General features: G+C 42.4%; 1 protein-coding gene across 4 annotated transcripts in view; it reads left to right on the forward strand.

Moving 5' to 3' along the window:
* PAAF1 (proteasomal ATPase associated factor 1) overlaps positions 1 to 17,334 on the forward strand; it is a 54,909-nt gene that overhangs the window by 11,810 nt on the left and 25,765 nt on the right. For all 4 annotated transcript variants that reach the window (XM_003129635.4, XM_021062484.1, XM_005667103.3 and 1 more), the window contains 3 exons: positions 1,395 to 1,484; positions 8,716 to 8,814; positions 9,979 to 10,129. In XM_003129635.4, the coding sequence (XP_003129683.1) occupies positions 1,395 to 1,484; positions 8,716 to 8,814; positions 9,979 to 10,129 (340 nt within the window). The remainder of the gene's footprint in view (positions 1 to 1,394; positions 1,485 to 8,715; positions 8,815 to 9,978; positions 10,130 to 17,334) is intronic.

Genomic DNA, 17,334 nt, shown 5'->3' on the forward strand with positions numbered 1-17,334 from the left:
AGTTCTTACAGAGGCCCAAACACTCATGTTTCAGAGCCCCTCATGTCCTTGCTTGAAGTGACTGTTTAGCCAGGAGAGTTTAGCTGACACTTTAGTTTCGGGTACAGGAGACAATTCCAAATCTGGGTCAGCTCCCTTGCAGCTCTGTGGTCTTTGTCATGCAGTTAGAAGCAGAAACTCATTTAATAAAAGGCCTGCAGGCAGCCAGGCATAGATATGCTGGCTAAGAAAGTCCTGTTTGTATAGATAATCTAATTGTCTTTCTAAAGGCCTGTAATAAGGGCATATTGATTATCAGTGATGAGACTGTTATAACTTTGAAACTGTTCTTTCTAATATCCCGTGAGGACTGTGCTTATTATGCATAGATTAGCCTTATAAAGAGGTTCAGAAAATCTTGGTTATTGAAGACATTTTTATTGTCCAGCAGAATTTCCAGAAACTTTCAAGTACTACTGCAGAAGAGAGAATAGGTGAGGCGCATTTGGTGAGAGAGCACCTTGGCCCTGTGTAGGAGCTGTGCACTTAGGGGATGGTGGTGTTGCTCTGCCCGTTAGAGGAAGGGGTGTTCACATTGCAAGAGTCCTTGAGGAGGTGTTTCCCAGGCCTTTTACACCGCTACACATGCTGCCTTGAAACACCAACCTTCTTACCTTAAGTGGCTACAAAGTCTACTTTAGGAGGTCATGTCACTTGAATCTAACATCTGGTCCTAGGTGTCGTTTACTGCCGTGTCACTGGTGCCATCTTGCTACAGTAGCTAAAACACAGGTGATAATGACCAGAACACATGGGAACCCTGAGACAGGTAGATGATGATGGCCGGTGCCTGAACGAGAGTAGTCGGTTGAAGTCCTGGGTGGAAACGGCTCGGCACGCCTGACAGAGCCTGTGTGTTGCCCTGATCTCCTCCACCTGCTTTCTCACTCTGGTAATTAGACGTGTCCGTAGTCTCACATTTTTCCTGAAAGATCCTAGAGGCAGCAGGTTTGCTTTTGGACTAGTTTTTTTGGCCCTGCACCTGGAGGCTGGTACGGTCTCCTCATATCCTTTTATCCTCTTCCTTCCCCCAGTGCTAATTGAGAATACTGATAGATTTTCTTCCCAACAGTCATGTTCTCATGTTTGTCACTTGTATTTTATTGTTGGTGTGTCTTCTATGGGACAGTTTATTTCAACGTAAACACATAATGACTCAATGTACCAAATTGCATCTCGCTGCATTAAAAGGACTGCTGCTCTGTGGGAGATTGGTAGTTTTGTGGGTTGGGGAGGGAGGCTTAGGATACCTTTAAAAGGTAAGAGTTTTCTTTCATCCTAATGTTTTCTTTAAGAAGCTTTAATTCCGCTGGAGTAGATTTCCTGATAGATATCATCTTTCCTTCTCTGTTTAGAAGAGCATTCATATTTCATGTCCAAAGGAAAATGCATCTTCGAAGTTTTTGGCACCATATACTACTTTTTCAAGGATTCATGCAAAGAGTGTAAGTACTTTGATAAAATATGGGGAAAGTGTAATAGCATGTTAGTTTTTCATTTATCTACTTGTCTAATTATATAAACATATTCATAATTATGTGTTTTTCATTTACTTTCCATTAAATGACAATACAACTGAAAAAGTATGATATGTTTGGCAAAGCTGGTGCTTGGGTCCTATTACATCCACTCACTGGTAGTCTTTTTTTTTTATTTATTTTTTATTGACATATAATTGATTTACAATGTTATGTTAATTGCTACACTCACTGTAATCTTTTTTTTGTCTTTTTGTCTTTTCTAGGGCCGCTTCCCACAGCATATGGAGGTTCCCAGGCTAGGAGTCTAATCGGAGCTGTAGCCGCAGGCCTACACCAGAACCCCAGCAACCCGGCATCCGAGCCCCGTCTGCAACCTACACCACAGCCCACAGCAATGCTGGATCCTTAACCCACTGAGCAAGGGCAGGGACCGAACCCGCAACCTCATGGTTCCTAGTCGGATTCGTTAACCACTGCGACACGACGGGAACTCCTATATATCATTCTTTTACCTGATTCCCCCAACCTTTCTTCTTTAAATATTTTACCGTAATAGGTTTTTACAGTACAAGCTGTTTTATAACTTTTTATTCCTTAATAATCATGCACATCATTTTATGTTTGAGTTGCATAGTATTCCATTGTGTGACTTTATTATAATTATAATTTATTTTTCTAACTTCACATTTCTGGATATTCAGTTTTTTCCTATTTTATGACTTCATACTTTGATGACATAGCTAATCCTTTACTCACAAAGATAAGAAATTAGAATACGTTTATAAAAGTTGCTGAGTCACAGGGAATATAAATTCTAAGGATTTTGGTATCTTCTAACTGCCTTCTTCACTGATTTATTGAGTCACATGTTGCTCTGCATTTCCTCTGTAAACCATCTGACTCATGCCCGAAGCACATTTGCAGGTTATAAGGTCTCTGAGGTCTGCATCCTGCCACTGTAAGTTAAGGTGAATGATTACAGGGGTCGGTTATGATGCCCATTTGTCTTTGAAAACTAAATTGATTGCTTTGCAAAGACGTGATAAGGGAGTTCCTGTCGTGGCTCAGTGGTTAATGAATCTGACTAAGAACCATGAGGTTGCGGGTTCGATCCCTGGCCTTGCTCAGTGGGTTAAGGATCCGGCGTTGCCGTTGCCGTGGGCTGTGGTGTAGGTTGCAGATGGGGCTCAGATCCCGTGTTGCTGTGACTCTGGCGTAGGCTTAGCAGCTACAGCTCCGATTAGACTCCTAGCCTTGGAACCTCCATATGCCGCAGGAAGCGGCCCTAGAAAAGGCAAAAAGACAAAAAAAAAAAAAAAAAAAAAGGCTTGATAAGGAGGATCTTTTTCAAACCTGCTATTCTAGTTTGGGTGGACAAGATAAAAATAAAATATAAGGGGTAATTTTTTTTTTTAATCCTGGATGAATTTTTGCTTAGATTGCTTTGTAGCTATGACTATAAAGATTTGAGATTTGCCTTGCTTTGAAGAATGTGGAAGTTGTGTACTTTTTGGTTATAGTTTATTATAAGAAAGTCAAGGTAAAGCTTCCCTGTAGTAATTAATGGACTAATGTGATTAGTGAATTTTAATATACATGTATATATTTTGAGTTAAAATGTAGATATTTATATATCATTATTTATTTATTTATTTATTTTTTGACTTTTTGCCATTTCTTGGGCTACTCCCCACAGCATATGGAGGTTCCCAGGGTAGGGGTCCAGTTGGAGCTGCAGCTGCCAAGCCTGCTCCAGAGCCATAGCAACGCAGGATCTGAGCAGCGTCTGTGACCTACACCACAGCTCACGGCAATGCCAGATCCTTAACCCACTGAGCAAGGCCAGGGTTCCTAGTCGGATTCGTTAACCACTGAGCCATGATGGGAACTCCATATCATTTTTTAATATCTCCTATTTAACTGAATTTTTTGATTAATTGACTTATTACAAGGCCCTATCCAGTAAGAGTTCTCCTTATATTAAGGGTATTGATCCTTTGCCATATTTTTGCAAATGGTTGTTGCTAACTTACTGTTATTTGTTTTTGGTCTCTCTTGACATATATTTAATTTTCTAGATAATGAAGCCTGTCAGTTTATGGTGATTGCCTTTGGGATCCTGCTTAGGATAGTCCAGGATTTAGATACGTTTACGTGTAATTACACAGCATAATGGGTAAGAGCAGGGACTCTATAGAGATAGGCTCATTGGATTTGACCCCCTGGTTTCAAATTTTGGTTCTGCTACTTACGGTGTGACTTTAGGCCAGGTACTTAATTTTCCTGTACTATAGGTTCCTTATCTGCAAAATAGAAATAAAAATAATATTCATCTCTGAGGATTATTATGAGGATTGAAGCAATTAGAATTTTGCCCAGAACACAACAAGCACAATATGTATTTGTTAAATAAAATTATAAATACAGTATTTTATTTAAATTTTTATTTAATTTTTTACATTTCATACTTTGTGTTTTTTTGTTTGTTTGTTTTTTGTCTTTTTGCCATTTCTTGGGCTGCTCCTGCAGCACACGGAGATTCCCAGGCTAGGAGTCGAATCGGAGCTGTAGCTGCCAGCCTATGCCAGAGCCACAGCAACGTGGGATCCAAGCCGCGTCTGCAAGCTACACCACAGCTCATGGCAATGTCAGATCGTTAACCCACTGAACAAGGGCAGGTATCGAACCCGCAACCTCATGGTTCCTAGGCGGATTCGTTAACCACTGCGCCACGATGGGAACTCCACATTTCATACTTTGTTATTTGGTTTGAAATAGGGGTCTAATAACTTCATTCTTTTTGAAATGATTAGCATGTCACAGCCCTACAATGTAATCTATCCTTTATCTGGAGGACTGGAATTCTCATCTTTATCCAAAATTTAAAATTGCCCCATTAATCTGTTTTTCAGCTGTGATTAAAGAGTAGATCTTTATTTTTATTTATTTATTTATTTTTTGCTTTTTAGGCCACACCACTCCATATGGAGGTTCCCAGCCTAGGGGTCCAATCGGAGCTGTAGCCAGATTACACTACAGCTCATGGCAATGCCAGATCCTTAACCCACCGAGCAAGGACAGGGATCGAACCTGTGTCCTCATGGATATTAGTTGGATTTGTTTCCACTGCACCACAGTGGGACCTCCTGATCTACTTTTCAGTGTTCTATCACTTTGGAAGAAATGAATAGTTCAGACTTAATTGCTTTTTCAGTCTAAGAACTAGGGCCTCAAAAATGTGTAACTGAGGTAGATAACACGATATCACTGTCCCTCCAGAGAGCACGTATGAACTGAGAGAATGCAAAACAGTACATCAGAGTTTCCCAACCTTGGCACCATTGACATTTTAAGCTGAATAATTCTTTTTTTTTTTTTTTTTTAATGGCCACACTCATAGCATATGGAAGTTCCTGGGCCAGGGATTGAATCCGAGCCCCATCTGTCTTGTGCTGAGGCTGTAGCAACGCCTGATCCTTTAACCCACTGTGCGGGCCAGGCCTCCACAGTGGGCCAGGCCTCCACAGTGAGCCAAGCCTCTGCAGTTGGATTCTTAACCTGATGTGCCACAGCAGGAACTTCTGTATAACTTTATTTTTTTTTTTTTTACAGCCACACCTGCAGTATATGGAAGTTCCCAGGCTAACATCTGTGACCTATGCCACAGCTCACAGCAACGCCAGATCTTTAACTCACTGATCGAACCTGCATCCTCACAGACACTGTGTCAGGTTCTTAACCCGCTGAACCACAGCAGGAACTCTCCTCCGTAGTTCTTTTTTGTAGGGGGCTGTTCTATGCATTGTAGGATGTTTAGCATCCCTGGCCTCTACCTACAAGTTGTCAGTGGGCCACTGCCCCCAGCTGTGACAACTAAAAATGTTTTACAGACTTCGCCTAACGTCCCCCTAGGAATAAATGGGCCCTGGTTGACAGCCACCACAGTACACAAACACAGAGCTGAAGACCCTGAGGGGGGGGCCCTGGTTGACAGCCACCACAGTACACAAACACAGAGCTGAAGACCCTGAGAGGGGGGTGGAAACGCTTTGACAGAGTTAGGACCACGTAGCTTTTGAGGAGTAAGTCATTTTTCAAAAAATCATTAATTGTTCTTTTATTCTATTTCTTACTCTCCCTTCCTCTTTCTTGAGCTCGTTATTAAGTGATTCACCCATTTACTAATCATGCACTGTATTCCAGGTGCTTTTCCGGGCAGTGGGGTTTTGGATAATTCCAAAAATTTCGGCTTGAGAATTGGGTGGAATTGTGGTGTCATTTACTGAGTTGGGTGACACATAGTTGTACTGGTAGGAGCAGGGGAGTAAGAGCTCTGTTTGGGACGTACTAAGTTTGAGGTGTGCACCAAATGCAGATTCCTATCAGGCAGTTTGATAAATGTCACCCGATTCGGGAAAGGGGTTGGGCTGTATTAAAGTGATTCAGGGATTAAAGTGATTTCAGAGTAAGTAGGAAAGTGTTTAAATATGTGTTGTTTCTGGGACCCTGTGAATGGGAACAGTAGCTGGTCTTGTTGATACAGGGGAGATGCCGTTCCTTTGTCATCTAGTGTTGATGAGGTATTTCATCCTTGTTCCCAAACTGTTCTATTTTTTGAGTAGTTACTATGTACATAGCCTGTGATTTGCGTAAGAAATTTCTAGACATGGTTCTGACACTTAGCTCAATCTGTAGCTAGGGGAGCCAGAATAGAGTTGAAGTTGACAATACCAGTAGTCAAATTTAAGACCCAGGATTAGGGTGGTAGCAGGGGTCCCGGAGAGGAAAGATAGATGTGAGCGATGTCTCCCAGCTAGAATGTGGAGGCGGTATCCACCAACGAAAAGCTAGGAGCAGAATGGGAGTATTAGGAGGAGCAAATGAACCAGTGTATTTGAAAATGTTTTATAAATGATAAAGCAGGACATAAATGGTAATTATTGTCATAATCATTAAAAATAAAGGAACTGCAGGAGTTCCCATTGTGGTGCAGCGGAAACAGATCTGACTAGGAACCACGAGGTTTCGGGTTCAATCCCTGGCCTCGCCCAGTGGGTTAAGGATCTGGCATTGCCATCAGCTGTGGTGTAGGTCACAACCATGGCTCAGATCCTGTAGCTCCGATTGGACCCCTTGGCTGGGAACTTCTATATGCTTCGAGCGCAGCCCTAAAAAGTAAATAAATAAAGGAGCTATGGTTAACAGTTGTTTTATTGAGGAAGCAAAATAAAGAATAAAAAAGTTTTAGTGTTAGAGTTGACCGCATATCCCTTTACTTCTTGCCAAACCTATTCATTATGGCTTAATTGGCATAGAAATGTAAAACGGAAGGTTGAGTAATTAAAGCCAAAGTTCCCACAGTTTTCTTATTAACTTAGGCCATATGAGAATCATGGCTACTGGGAATATAATTGGGATTATATATCTCAGTCCTGCATTTCTGGAGTGTTTGGAGCTGGGTGTGGTTTTTTTGTTTGTTTGTTTTTGTTTTGTTTTGTCTTTTTTTTAGGGCCTCATCTATGGCATATGAAAGTTCCCAGGCTAGGGAGGTGTAGCTGCCAGCCCATGGCCACAGTCACAGCAGCACTAGATCCAAGCCACATCTGCAACCTACACCTCAGCCTACAGCAATGCCAGATCCTTAACCCACTGAGCAAGGCCAGGGATCAAACCCACATCCTCATTGTCACTAGTTGGAATCTTAATCTGCTAAGCCACAATGGGAACTCCTGGAGGTGGGTTTTTTTTTAATTAAAAGAGAGTATTGTGGGAGTTCTCTTTGTAGCTCAGGGGTTAATGAATGCGACTAGGATCCATGAGGATGCAGGTTCCATCCCTGGCCTCACTCTGGGTTAAGGAGCTGTGGTGTAGGTCATAAATGTGGCTCAGATCCCTCGTTGCTGTGGCTGTGGTATAGGCCAACAGCTGTAGCTCTGATTCGACTCCCAGCCTGGGAACTTCCATATACTGCTGGTGAGGCCCTAAAAAGCAAAAAAGGGGTCAGGGTATTGTGTAAGCATGTATATTGAAATTGTGTAAGTGAATCTGAGAATTCTGTTACTTATTCTGAAATACATACACATGTTCTCACGTACAATTAAGATTTTATAGAGGGAAGATAAATTGGAAGCATCTTTGCTTTTCCTTGAATCCTTTTGATGCATCTTTGAGGTCTGTCTTTTGTTTAAGTGGGATCCTAAGAATTAGGAGAGGTGGGAGTTCCTGTTGTGGCTCAGCGGTTTAAAATCCCAACTAGTATCCATGCAGATGTGGGTTTGATCCCAGGCCTCACTTGGTTGGTTAAGGATCCAACATTGCCGCAAACTGTGGGGTAGGTCACAGACACGGCTCAGTTATGGTATTGCTACGGTCGTGGTGTAGGCTGGCAGCTGCAGCTCTGACTTGACCCCTAGTCTGAGAACTTCTATATAATGCAGATTCTGCCCTCAAAAGACAAAAAAAGAATTAGGAGAGGTATCTTAATTTTATTAAAAATTTTTTTTTTTTAGTTTTAGGCCACACCCACTGCATGCAGAAGTTCTCAGGCTAGGGATCAAACCATGCCACAGCAGTGATAATGCCAGATCCTTAACCTCTAGCTGCCAGGGAACTCCTTAATTTTAAAATAGCAAAAGACGGAAACTATGGAAATGATTTGGGAATAGGGAAATTTTTAGCTGAAGCAGGAAATTATAGATGACTGCAAGGATATCTTCTCGTTTCAAGAAATAAAGGGTTTTGGAGTTCCCATCGTGGTGCAGTGGTTAACGAATCCGACTAGGAACCATGAGGTTGCAGGTTCGGTCCCTGGCCTTGCTCAGTGGGTTAATGATCCGCCGTTGCCATGATCTGTGGTGTAGGTTGCAGACGTGGCTTGGATCCCGCCTTGCTGTGGCTCTGGCGTAGGCCAGTGGCCACAGCTCCGATTCAACCCCTAGCCTGGGAACCTCCATATGCTTTGGGAGTGGCCCAAAGAAATAGCAAAAAGACAAAAAAAAAAAAAAAGAAAAGAAAAGAAATAAAGGGTTTTGGCCTTGTTGGGGGATCAGTGATGATAACTCAGCCTTCACATGAAACCCATGTCCTTTGTGTTGGGACATCTAGGCTTGATGAAATGGGAGAGGTTTACAGCATGTTTCAAGGGAGGAAGAGCACGTCCTTATCTGTAGCACTGATTGTTTTGTCTTTTGAACAGATAACATGCCTGGACATTTCCAGCGGAGGAGGCCTTGGGGTGTCTTCTAGTACCGATGGGAGCATGAAAATCTGGCAGGCTTCCAATGGAGAGCTCAGGGTAAAGGCTTTGTTTACACTTTCAGGGACTTACATCTGAGAACTCTTAGACTGGGCTGTGGAAAGAAGAGTGGCCCATTATGAAACTGTAGGACTACTGCACTTCAGTTGACCTTCATTCTTCTGTTTCTTGATCTGAGAACCATGCCCGAGTTTGGTAATTTGCCAGAAAAAACTTGGGGCTGAAACAGAGGAAGAGCCAGGCTAGTGAATGACTGAGTGGATGGTCCCTTGGTCTGAACTGCCTTCAGTGATCCATTTCTAGGACACAGTAACTAGGTGCCTAACCCTGACTATATGGCTGAGGACCCCAGCCTGAACGGAGCAGCGGAATTTAAGAAAAGATGGGTAAAAGAGTCCTCAAGCTTTCTTAGCTCTTTATATATAGACTTTCGGATGGCTATGAGAGCCATGGAGTTCAGACCCACAACATCTGTAGCCGAAGCACAGGAAAGGGAGCCAGCAACCCTTAGAACACTACCTGGTAGACAGATGAGGAGTTCCCGTCATGGCGCAGTGGTTAACGAATCCAACTAGGAACCATGAGGTTGCAGGTTCAATCCCTGGCCTTGCTCAGTGAATTAAGGATCCGGCATTGCCATGAGCTGTGGTGTAGGTTGCAGATGCGGCTCGGATCCTGCGTTGCTCTGGCTCTGGTGTAGACTGGCAGCTACAGCTCTGATTCGACCCCTAGCCTGGGAACCTCCGTATGCTGCAGGAGCAGCCCAAGAAATGGCAAAAAAAAAAAAAAAAAAAAAAAAAAATGCTTTGAACCTCTTTCATTTTAAAATCCAGCATGTAGGAGTTCCTGTCATGGCACAGCAGAAACAAATCTGACTAGGAATCATGAGGTTGCGAATTTGATCCTTGGCTTTGCTCAGTGGGTCAAAGATCTGGCGTTACCGTGAGCTGCCATGAGCCGCAGATGCGGCTCGGATCTGGTGTTGCTGTGGCTGTGGTGTAGGCCGGCAGCTGGAGCTTCGATTAGACCCCTAGCCTGGGTACCTCCATATGCCGCGGGGGCTGCCCTAAAAAAAAAAAAAGCAAAAATAATAAAATAAAATAGAATAAAATAATAAAATCCAGCGTGTAGATATTTCATTTAAAGGACCACGGATGTGGGAGGACAAAAGAACTAGCATGGAATTTTCTTTTGTTTTTCCAGAGAGTATTGGAAGGACATGTGTTTGATGTGAATTGTTGCAGGTTTTTCCCATCAGGCCTTGTGGTTCTGAGTGGGGGAATGGACGCCCAGCTGAAGATCTGGTCAGCTGAAGATGCTAGCTGCGTAGTGACCTTTAAAGGTCACAAAGGAGGTATGAAGAGTGACTTCTCCCAAAGGCTGCTCTAATGATCCCCAGATGGGAATCACCAAAAAGATAGAGAATGCAGTTGTCCACAAAAACACAAATAATCCATCCAACTGGCCATTTAGATGCACTGATATTGCCCCAAGGAGTAGAAATTCCTCGCCTGCTCAGTCTTGTTGTTGTGATCTAGAACTAACTGCCTTGTGTAGATCATTGTTTTCCATAATTGATGAGGGGAAGAAAGCCTTCAAGGGAGATTATCTACTCGTGTGCTTGGAGAGAGAGAGAGAGAGAGAGGTGTGCCCGCTTTTTCTCTTTCTCTCTTTCGTCCTTTAGCTGAGGCAGTGATAAAAGCTGGGTTGCAAAGAGCTGCATCACCAGACATCAGATAGAGCTTGGTGCTGACTGTCGATTGCAGTGGATTTACACGACACTTCCACTGTTTTGAATGGGTGAACCATGTAACCAGCTGATATCAGATAGTAGAGACAGAGTGAGAACACTTTTCCCTCTGTAACTGATTGGTTAGTTTGTTAGGAAAAAATATAATTTAGGCACGTTTTATCCTTAATTTGGAGTGTTAAAATAATGTGATAAATATGCCATTTTTATTTTGACAAGCTTGGATGTTTTTGAAACTTTAATAACATCCCTAAATAATTTCTTACCTGATTCCCTTCTTTGGAACCATAAGACACCTCATCTGTACCACTCACTTGGGAATTAATTAATTGTGAATTACCCTGTGCTTATGATATTTAATGCAGTGGTTTTGCTTTGTTACTATATTATAAATAATATTCTCTCTCTTTCTCTCTCTTTTTTTTTTTTTGGCCATATCCACAGCATGTGGAAGTTCCTGGGCCAGAGACTGAACCTGTGCTACAACAGTGACCCAAACCACTGCAGTGACAATGCTGGATCCTTTGACCATTGTGCCACAAGAGAACTCCAACTGTATTATAAATAATTTGTGTGTAGAGGTTGATTTTTAAGGTTTTTTTCTTTGTTTGCAGACTCACCTGCAGCATATGGAAATTCCCAAACCAGGGAGTGAATTCAAGCTGTAGCTGTGGATATTTTTAACCCACTGTACCATGCCAGGGATCGAACCTGCCCTTCCACAGTGACCTGAGCCACTGCAGTTGGATTGTTTTTTTCTTTCCTTTTTTTTTTTTTGGTCTTTTTGTCTTTTTTGTTGTTGTTGTTATTGTTGCTATTTCTTGGGCTGCTCCCGCGGCATATGGAGGTTCCCAGGTTAGGGGTCTAATCAGAGCTGTAGCCACCGGCCTACGCCAGAGCCACAGCAACGCGGGATCCGAGCCGCGTCTGCAACCTACACCACAGCTCACGGCAACGCCGGATCGTTAACCCACTGAGCAAGGGCAGGGACTGAACCCTCGACCTCATGGTTCCTAGTCGGATTCGTTAACCACTGTGCCACGACGGGAACTCCTTCTTTCCTTTTTTTAATTTTTTTTTTTTATTTTTAGGGCTGTACCTGTAGCATATGGAAGTCCCCAGGCTAGGGGTCAAATCTGAGCTGTAGTTGCCAGCCTGTGCCACAGCCATAACCATGCCAGATCTGAGCTGCACCTGAGACCCACACTGCAGCTTGTGGTAGCGCTGGATTCTTATCCCACTGAGCAAGGCCAGGGATTGAACCTGAATCCTCATGGATACTAGTAGGGTTCTTAACCCCCTGAGCCACAGCAGGAGCTCTGGTTTTTTAAGTTTTAATATTTTTTTTTATAAGGGTTTGTCAGATTACATACAAATCACTAGCAAACATACATGTTAACCTTAGCAAATAAATGGATTTACTTCTATGTCTTAAATACATGGGTGCATTGAAATGGAATAGAGGGGATATTTACAGCCTTCCTCACATTCAGCCCAAAGAACTGACAAGTCTGAGGAGTCATAGTGGCCTGTGCAGCTGGGGAGTCCAGGAGCCAGAGGAGTCTAGAGAAACACTGAGGGATTCATCTTGGGTCTGGCCACCTTAAAGGTGTGAGGCCTGGGGACCTTCCATATGCTACAGGTGTGGCCCTAAAAAGCAAAAAATAAAAAAAATTTTAAAAGTATGGTTGATTTACAATGTTGTGGCAATTTCTGCTGTACAGCAAAGTGACTCACTTAAACATTTTTTTAATCTTTCCCTTTACCATCTATCCCAGAAAGTTGGTTATAGTTCCCTGTGCTACATAATAGGACCTCACTGTTTATCCATTCTAAGTGTAATAGTTTGCAACGACTAACCCCAAACTTCCACTTCATCCCACTCCCTTTCCCCTCCCCCCTGGCAAACAAAGTCTGTTTTCTGTGTCTGTGAGTTTATTTCTGTGTTGTAGATGAATTCACTTTTATGTGGAATCTAAAATATGGCACAAATGAGAACATGTTCTTTTATTGCCTAGGATAAGTTTTGGCAAGCAGGATGTAAAAGAAGATTGGGGAGTTCCCTGCTGGCTCAGCAGGTTAAGGATCCTGCATTCTCACTGCTGTGGCTCTGGTTACTGCTGCGGTATAGGTTCGATCCCTGGCCCAGGAACTTCTGCATGCTGTGGACTTGGCCAAATAAATAAATAAAAGGAAGACTGGACTGAAAATAACCTGATGCTTATTGCAAAGAACCACTAGAACACTAATAGAGTAGCTCTGCAATAAAATCTGTTGTAAAAGATACCTTTTAATCTTAGCTTAGTTAAGTCTCTGGCTTGCTTACTGCTTTTAGTATATGGAAACATAGTCATAAGGGAGTCAGTACAGGAGTTCCCTTGGTGGCTCAGTGGTTAACAAATCCAACTGGGAACCATGAGGTTGCAGGTTCCATCCCTGGCCTCGCCCAGTGAGTCAAGGATCTGGCATTGCCATGGACTGTGGTGTAGGTTGCAAAAGAGGCTCAGATCCTGCTTTGCTGTGGTTGTGGCGTAGGCCAGCAGCTACAGCTCCTATTCGACTCCTAGCCTGGGAACCTCCATATGCTGTGGGTGCAGCCCTAGAATAGACAAAAAAAAAATTTTAGGAGTTCCCGTCGTGGTGCAGTGGTTAGCGAATCCGACTAGGAACCATGAGGTTCCAGGTTCGATCCCTGGCCTTTCTCAGTGGGTTAATGATCCGGCGTTGCCGTGAGCTGTAGAGTAGGTCACAGACGTGGCTCGGATCCTGTGTTGCTGTGGCTCTGGTGTAGGCCGGTGGCTACAGCTCCGATTCGACCCCTAGCCTGGGAATGTCCATATGCCGCTGGAGCGGCCCAAGAAATGGCAAAAAGACCAAAAAAAAAAAAAAAAAATTTAAAGGGAGGCAGTACAATAGAGGGGTTAAGAATAGGATTTGGAAACTTACAAATCTTAATCTTCCACTTAGAGTCTGTACAACCTTGGCAAGTTGCTTAAATTTTCTGAACCTTCATTTCCTTAAGTGTAGAATGGTAATAGTAGTATTAAATGAGATGGTACAGGAGTTCCCGTCGTGGCGCAGTGGTTAACGAATCCGACTAGGAACCATGAGGTTGCGGGTTTGGTCCCTACCCTTGCTCAGTGGGTTAACGATCCAGCGTTGCCATGAGCTGTGGTGTAGGTTGCAGACGCAGCTCGGATCCCGCATTGCTGTGGCTCTGGTGTAGGCTAGTGGCTACAGCTCCGATTCGACCCCTAGCCTGGGAACCTCCATATGCCGTGGGAGTGGCCCAAGAAATAGCAAAAAGACCAAAAAAAAATAAAATAAAATAAATAAATGAGATGGTACATATGAGAGATTTAGCATAATCCCTGGTATTTAATAAGTGCACAATAATTGTTATTGTTCATATAAATATAATACTAAACTCCAAACCCTCCCAGGAAATTTACACTTTGTGCTATTTTAACATACTTGTCAAATGTAAAAAGTAGAAATTATTTCTAATAGAATAGACATTTTTCTGGAGTTTTTTTTTTTTTTTTTTTGGTCTTTTTTAGAGCCACACCTGCAGCATATGGAAGTTCCCAGGCTAGGGGTCGAATCGCAGCTACAGCTCCCAGCCTACACCACAACAGCACCAGATCTGAGCTGTGTCTGCGACCTATGCTGCAGGTCACGCCAGTGCTGGATCCATAACCCACTGGGTGGGGCCTGTGTCTTCATGGATCCTAGTTGGGTTCATTACCACTGAGCCGCAACAGCTACTTCAGAGTACACATTTAAAAAAAATTTTTTATTTTCCCACTGTACAGCAAGGGGATCAAGTTATCCTTACATGTATACATTACAATTACATTTTTTCCCCACCCTTTGTTCTGTTGCAACATGAGTATCTAGACATAGTTCTCAATGCTATTCAGCAGGATCTCCTTGTAAATCTATTCTAGGTTGTGTCTGATAAGCCCAAGCTCCCGATCCCTCCCACTCCCTCCCCCTCCCATCAGGCAGCCACAAGTCTCTTCTCCAAGTCCATGATTTTCTTTTCTTAGGAGATGTTCATTTGTGCTGGATATTAGATTCCAGTTATAAGTGGTATCATATGGTATTTGTCTTTGTCTTTCTGGCTCATTTCACTCAGGATGAGATTCTCTAGTTCCATCCATGTTGCTGCAAATGGCATTATAGAGTACACATTTTTTAATCTAATTAATATTTGATCTTTTCTAATACTTTTAGAAACATATTTTATAGTAAAGGATTAGAGTGTTTTTACTTAGTAAGCAGAGGTAAGGTGTGTGTTTCTAAACCTTTCTAATGAAAAGATAAACTGAAAGTAGTTTTCTGTTTGGGGAGAGTCTTTTGGTTGTGCCTGCTGCTTGTGAAAGTTCCCCGGTCAGGGTTTGAACCCCATGCCACAGCAGTGACTGCTCTGGATCCTTTAGTGGTTCCACTAGGCCATCAGGGAACTTCAGTTTTCTGTTTCTAATATATGAGTTTGCTAAGTGGCTCTAAAGTGTGTTTAAATCAGTTTGAAGTTTTTTAATTGCTAGGCCATTTAATTAAGATTGGTGAATTTGGAGATACGTATTTGTAATCTTAATTATTTGTAATAAGCACCAGATCTTTCATAGTCTGTGAAAATACTGAGGCCAAATGAAATACCATTTCAGTTGGTTGAGTTTTTTGCTCACCAAGATGGGAAAGATGCTTACATTTGAGAAACTAGATTGTTTTTTCAGCACTTCGGGGCATTCTTTTCAAACTCATGGACTTTCTTTGAAATAATATCTGCTACCTCCAAGGAATAGTAGGTGCTTCAAGGCTCTGAAGAGAGTAAACTTGTTAAAAACCTGTCTAGAAATGTGAAATTTGCTTTGTTCCTTATTTTAGTCATAATTTCATCTAACATTTTTATTTCCCAGACTGACTAAGATGTTTATATGTGATTAGTTGCATCTTTTCTTGATTGCAAGTGCTTTTTTTGTTTTATTTTCATTTTGGTTTATATGTTGAGTACTTGTGGCTGTTTGGATAACTAAACCCTCTGCAGCTCTGTTAAGTCTTAGCCATGGCTGTTTGTCTTACAAACACATTCCTGCTACTTTCATAACTTCTTTTTCTTTTCTTTTTTTTTTTTTTTTTTTTTTTTGTCCACCCCAAGGCATGTGGAGTTCCCAGGCCAAGGATCAGATCTGAGCTGTACTGGCCATGAGCTGTACTAAGCCATAGCTGCAACAACGCCAGATCCTTTAACCCACTGTGCCAGGCCAGGGCTCGAACCCCTACCCTGGCGCTACAGAGACACCACCAGTCTCACTGAGCCACAGCAGAAACTCCTCATAGCATCTTCTTAAAGTAGTTCCTCACAGGTTCCTGCTCCTGTAAGGCTCCTCTTTCTTTTTTTCCTGTTGTCTCAGAATGAGTAGATCCACGCTAGATGCTGCTATGTTGTAAATGACATTTTACTAGAAAGAGGGTAATAATTTTCAACTCTACTTTCATAAAAATGGATGGCTCTTTACTGAGCATTACTTGAAATTTGTGCACAGTTAATGCCATTCACAGCTCCCTAGCCACAGCTTTAGTTTTAGCATGATACTTTGGTTGCATATTTTTCAGAACTTTTTTTTTTTTTTTTTTTTTTTTGCTTTTTAGGGCTGCATTCACAGCATATGAAGTTTCCCAGTCTAGGGGTTGAATTGGAGCTGCAGCTGCTGGCCACAGCCACAGCCACAGCAGTGTGGGATCTGAGCCGTGTCTGTGACCAGCACGACAGCTCATGGCAACACTGGATTCTTAACCCACTGAATGAGGTCAGAGATCGAACCCGCAACCTCATGGTTGCTATTTGGATTCGTTTCTGCTGCACAACAACGGGAACACATCACACCTTTTTTTTTTTTTTTAGATCATGTATTGCTTCCATGGAACTTAACATTTTTAAATAGTTAAAGGAATTCCCATTGTGGTGCAGGGTTCAAAATGTGACATTTTTTATTAATTCATCTTTGTCTGAAAAAGACTTTTTTTTTTTTTTTTTTTTTATTGTTATTTTCCCACTGTACAGCAAGGGGGTCAGGTCATCCTTAGATGTATACATTGCAGTTACAGTTTTTTCCCCCCACCCTTTCTTCTGTTGCAACATGAGTATCTAGACATAGTTCTCAATGCTATTCAGCAGGATCTCCTTGTAAATCTATTCTAGGTTGTGTCTGATAAGCCCAAGCTCCCGATCCCTCCCACTCCCTCCCCCTCCCATCAGGCAGCCACAAGTCTCTTCTCCAAGTCCATGATTTTCTTTTCTTAGGAGATGTTCATTTGTGCTGGATATTAGATTCCAGTTATAAGTGATATCATATGGTATTTGTCTTTGTCTTTCTGGCTCATTTCACTCAGCATGAGATTCTCTAGTTCCATCCATGTTGCTGCAAATGGCATGATGTCATCCTTTTTTATGGCTGAGTAGTATTCCATTGTGTATATATACCACATCTTCCGAATCCAATCCTCTGTTGATGGACATTTGGGTTGTTTCCATGTCCTGGCTCTTGTGAATAGTGCTGCAATGAACATGCGGGTGCATGTGTCTCTTTTAAGTAGAGCTTTGTCCGGATAGATGCCCAAGAGTGGGATTGCAGGGTCATATGGGAGTTCTATGTATAGATTTCTAAGGTATCTCCAAACTGTTCTCCATAGTGGCTGTACCAGTTTACATTCCCACCAGCAGTGCAGGAGGGTTCCCTTTTCTCCACAGCCCCTCCAGCACTTGTTATTTGTGGATTTATTAATGATGGCCATTCTGACTG

This window comes from Sus scrofa, chromosome 9 (genome assembly GCF_000003025.6).
Source record: "Sus scrofa isolate TJ Tabasco breed Duroc chromosome 9, Sscrofa11.1, whole genome shotgun sequence".
Classification (NCBI taxonomy): domain Eukaryota; kingdom Metazoa; phylum Chordata; class Mammalia; order Artiodactyla; family Suidae; genus Sus; species Sus scrofa.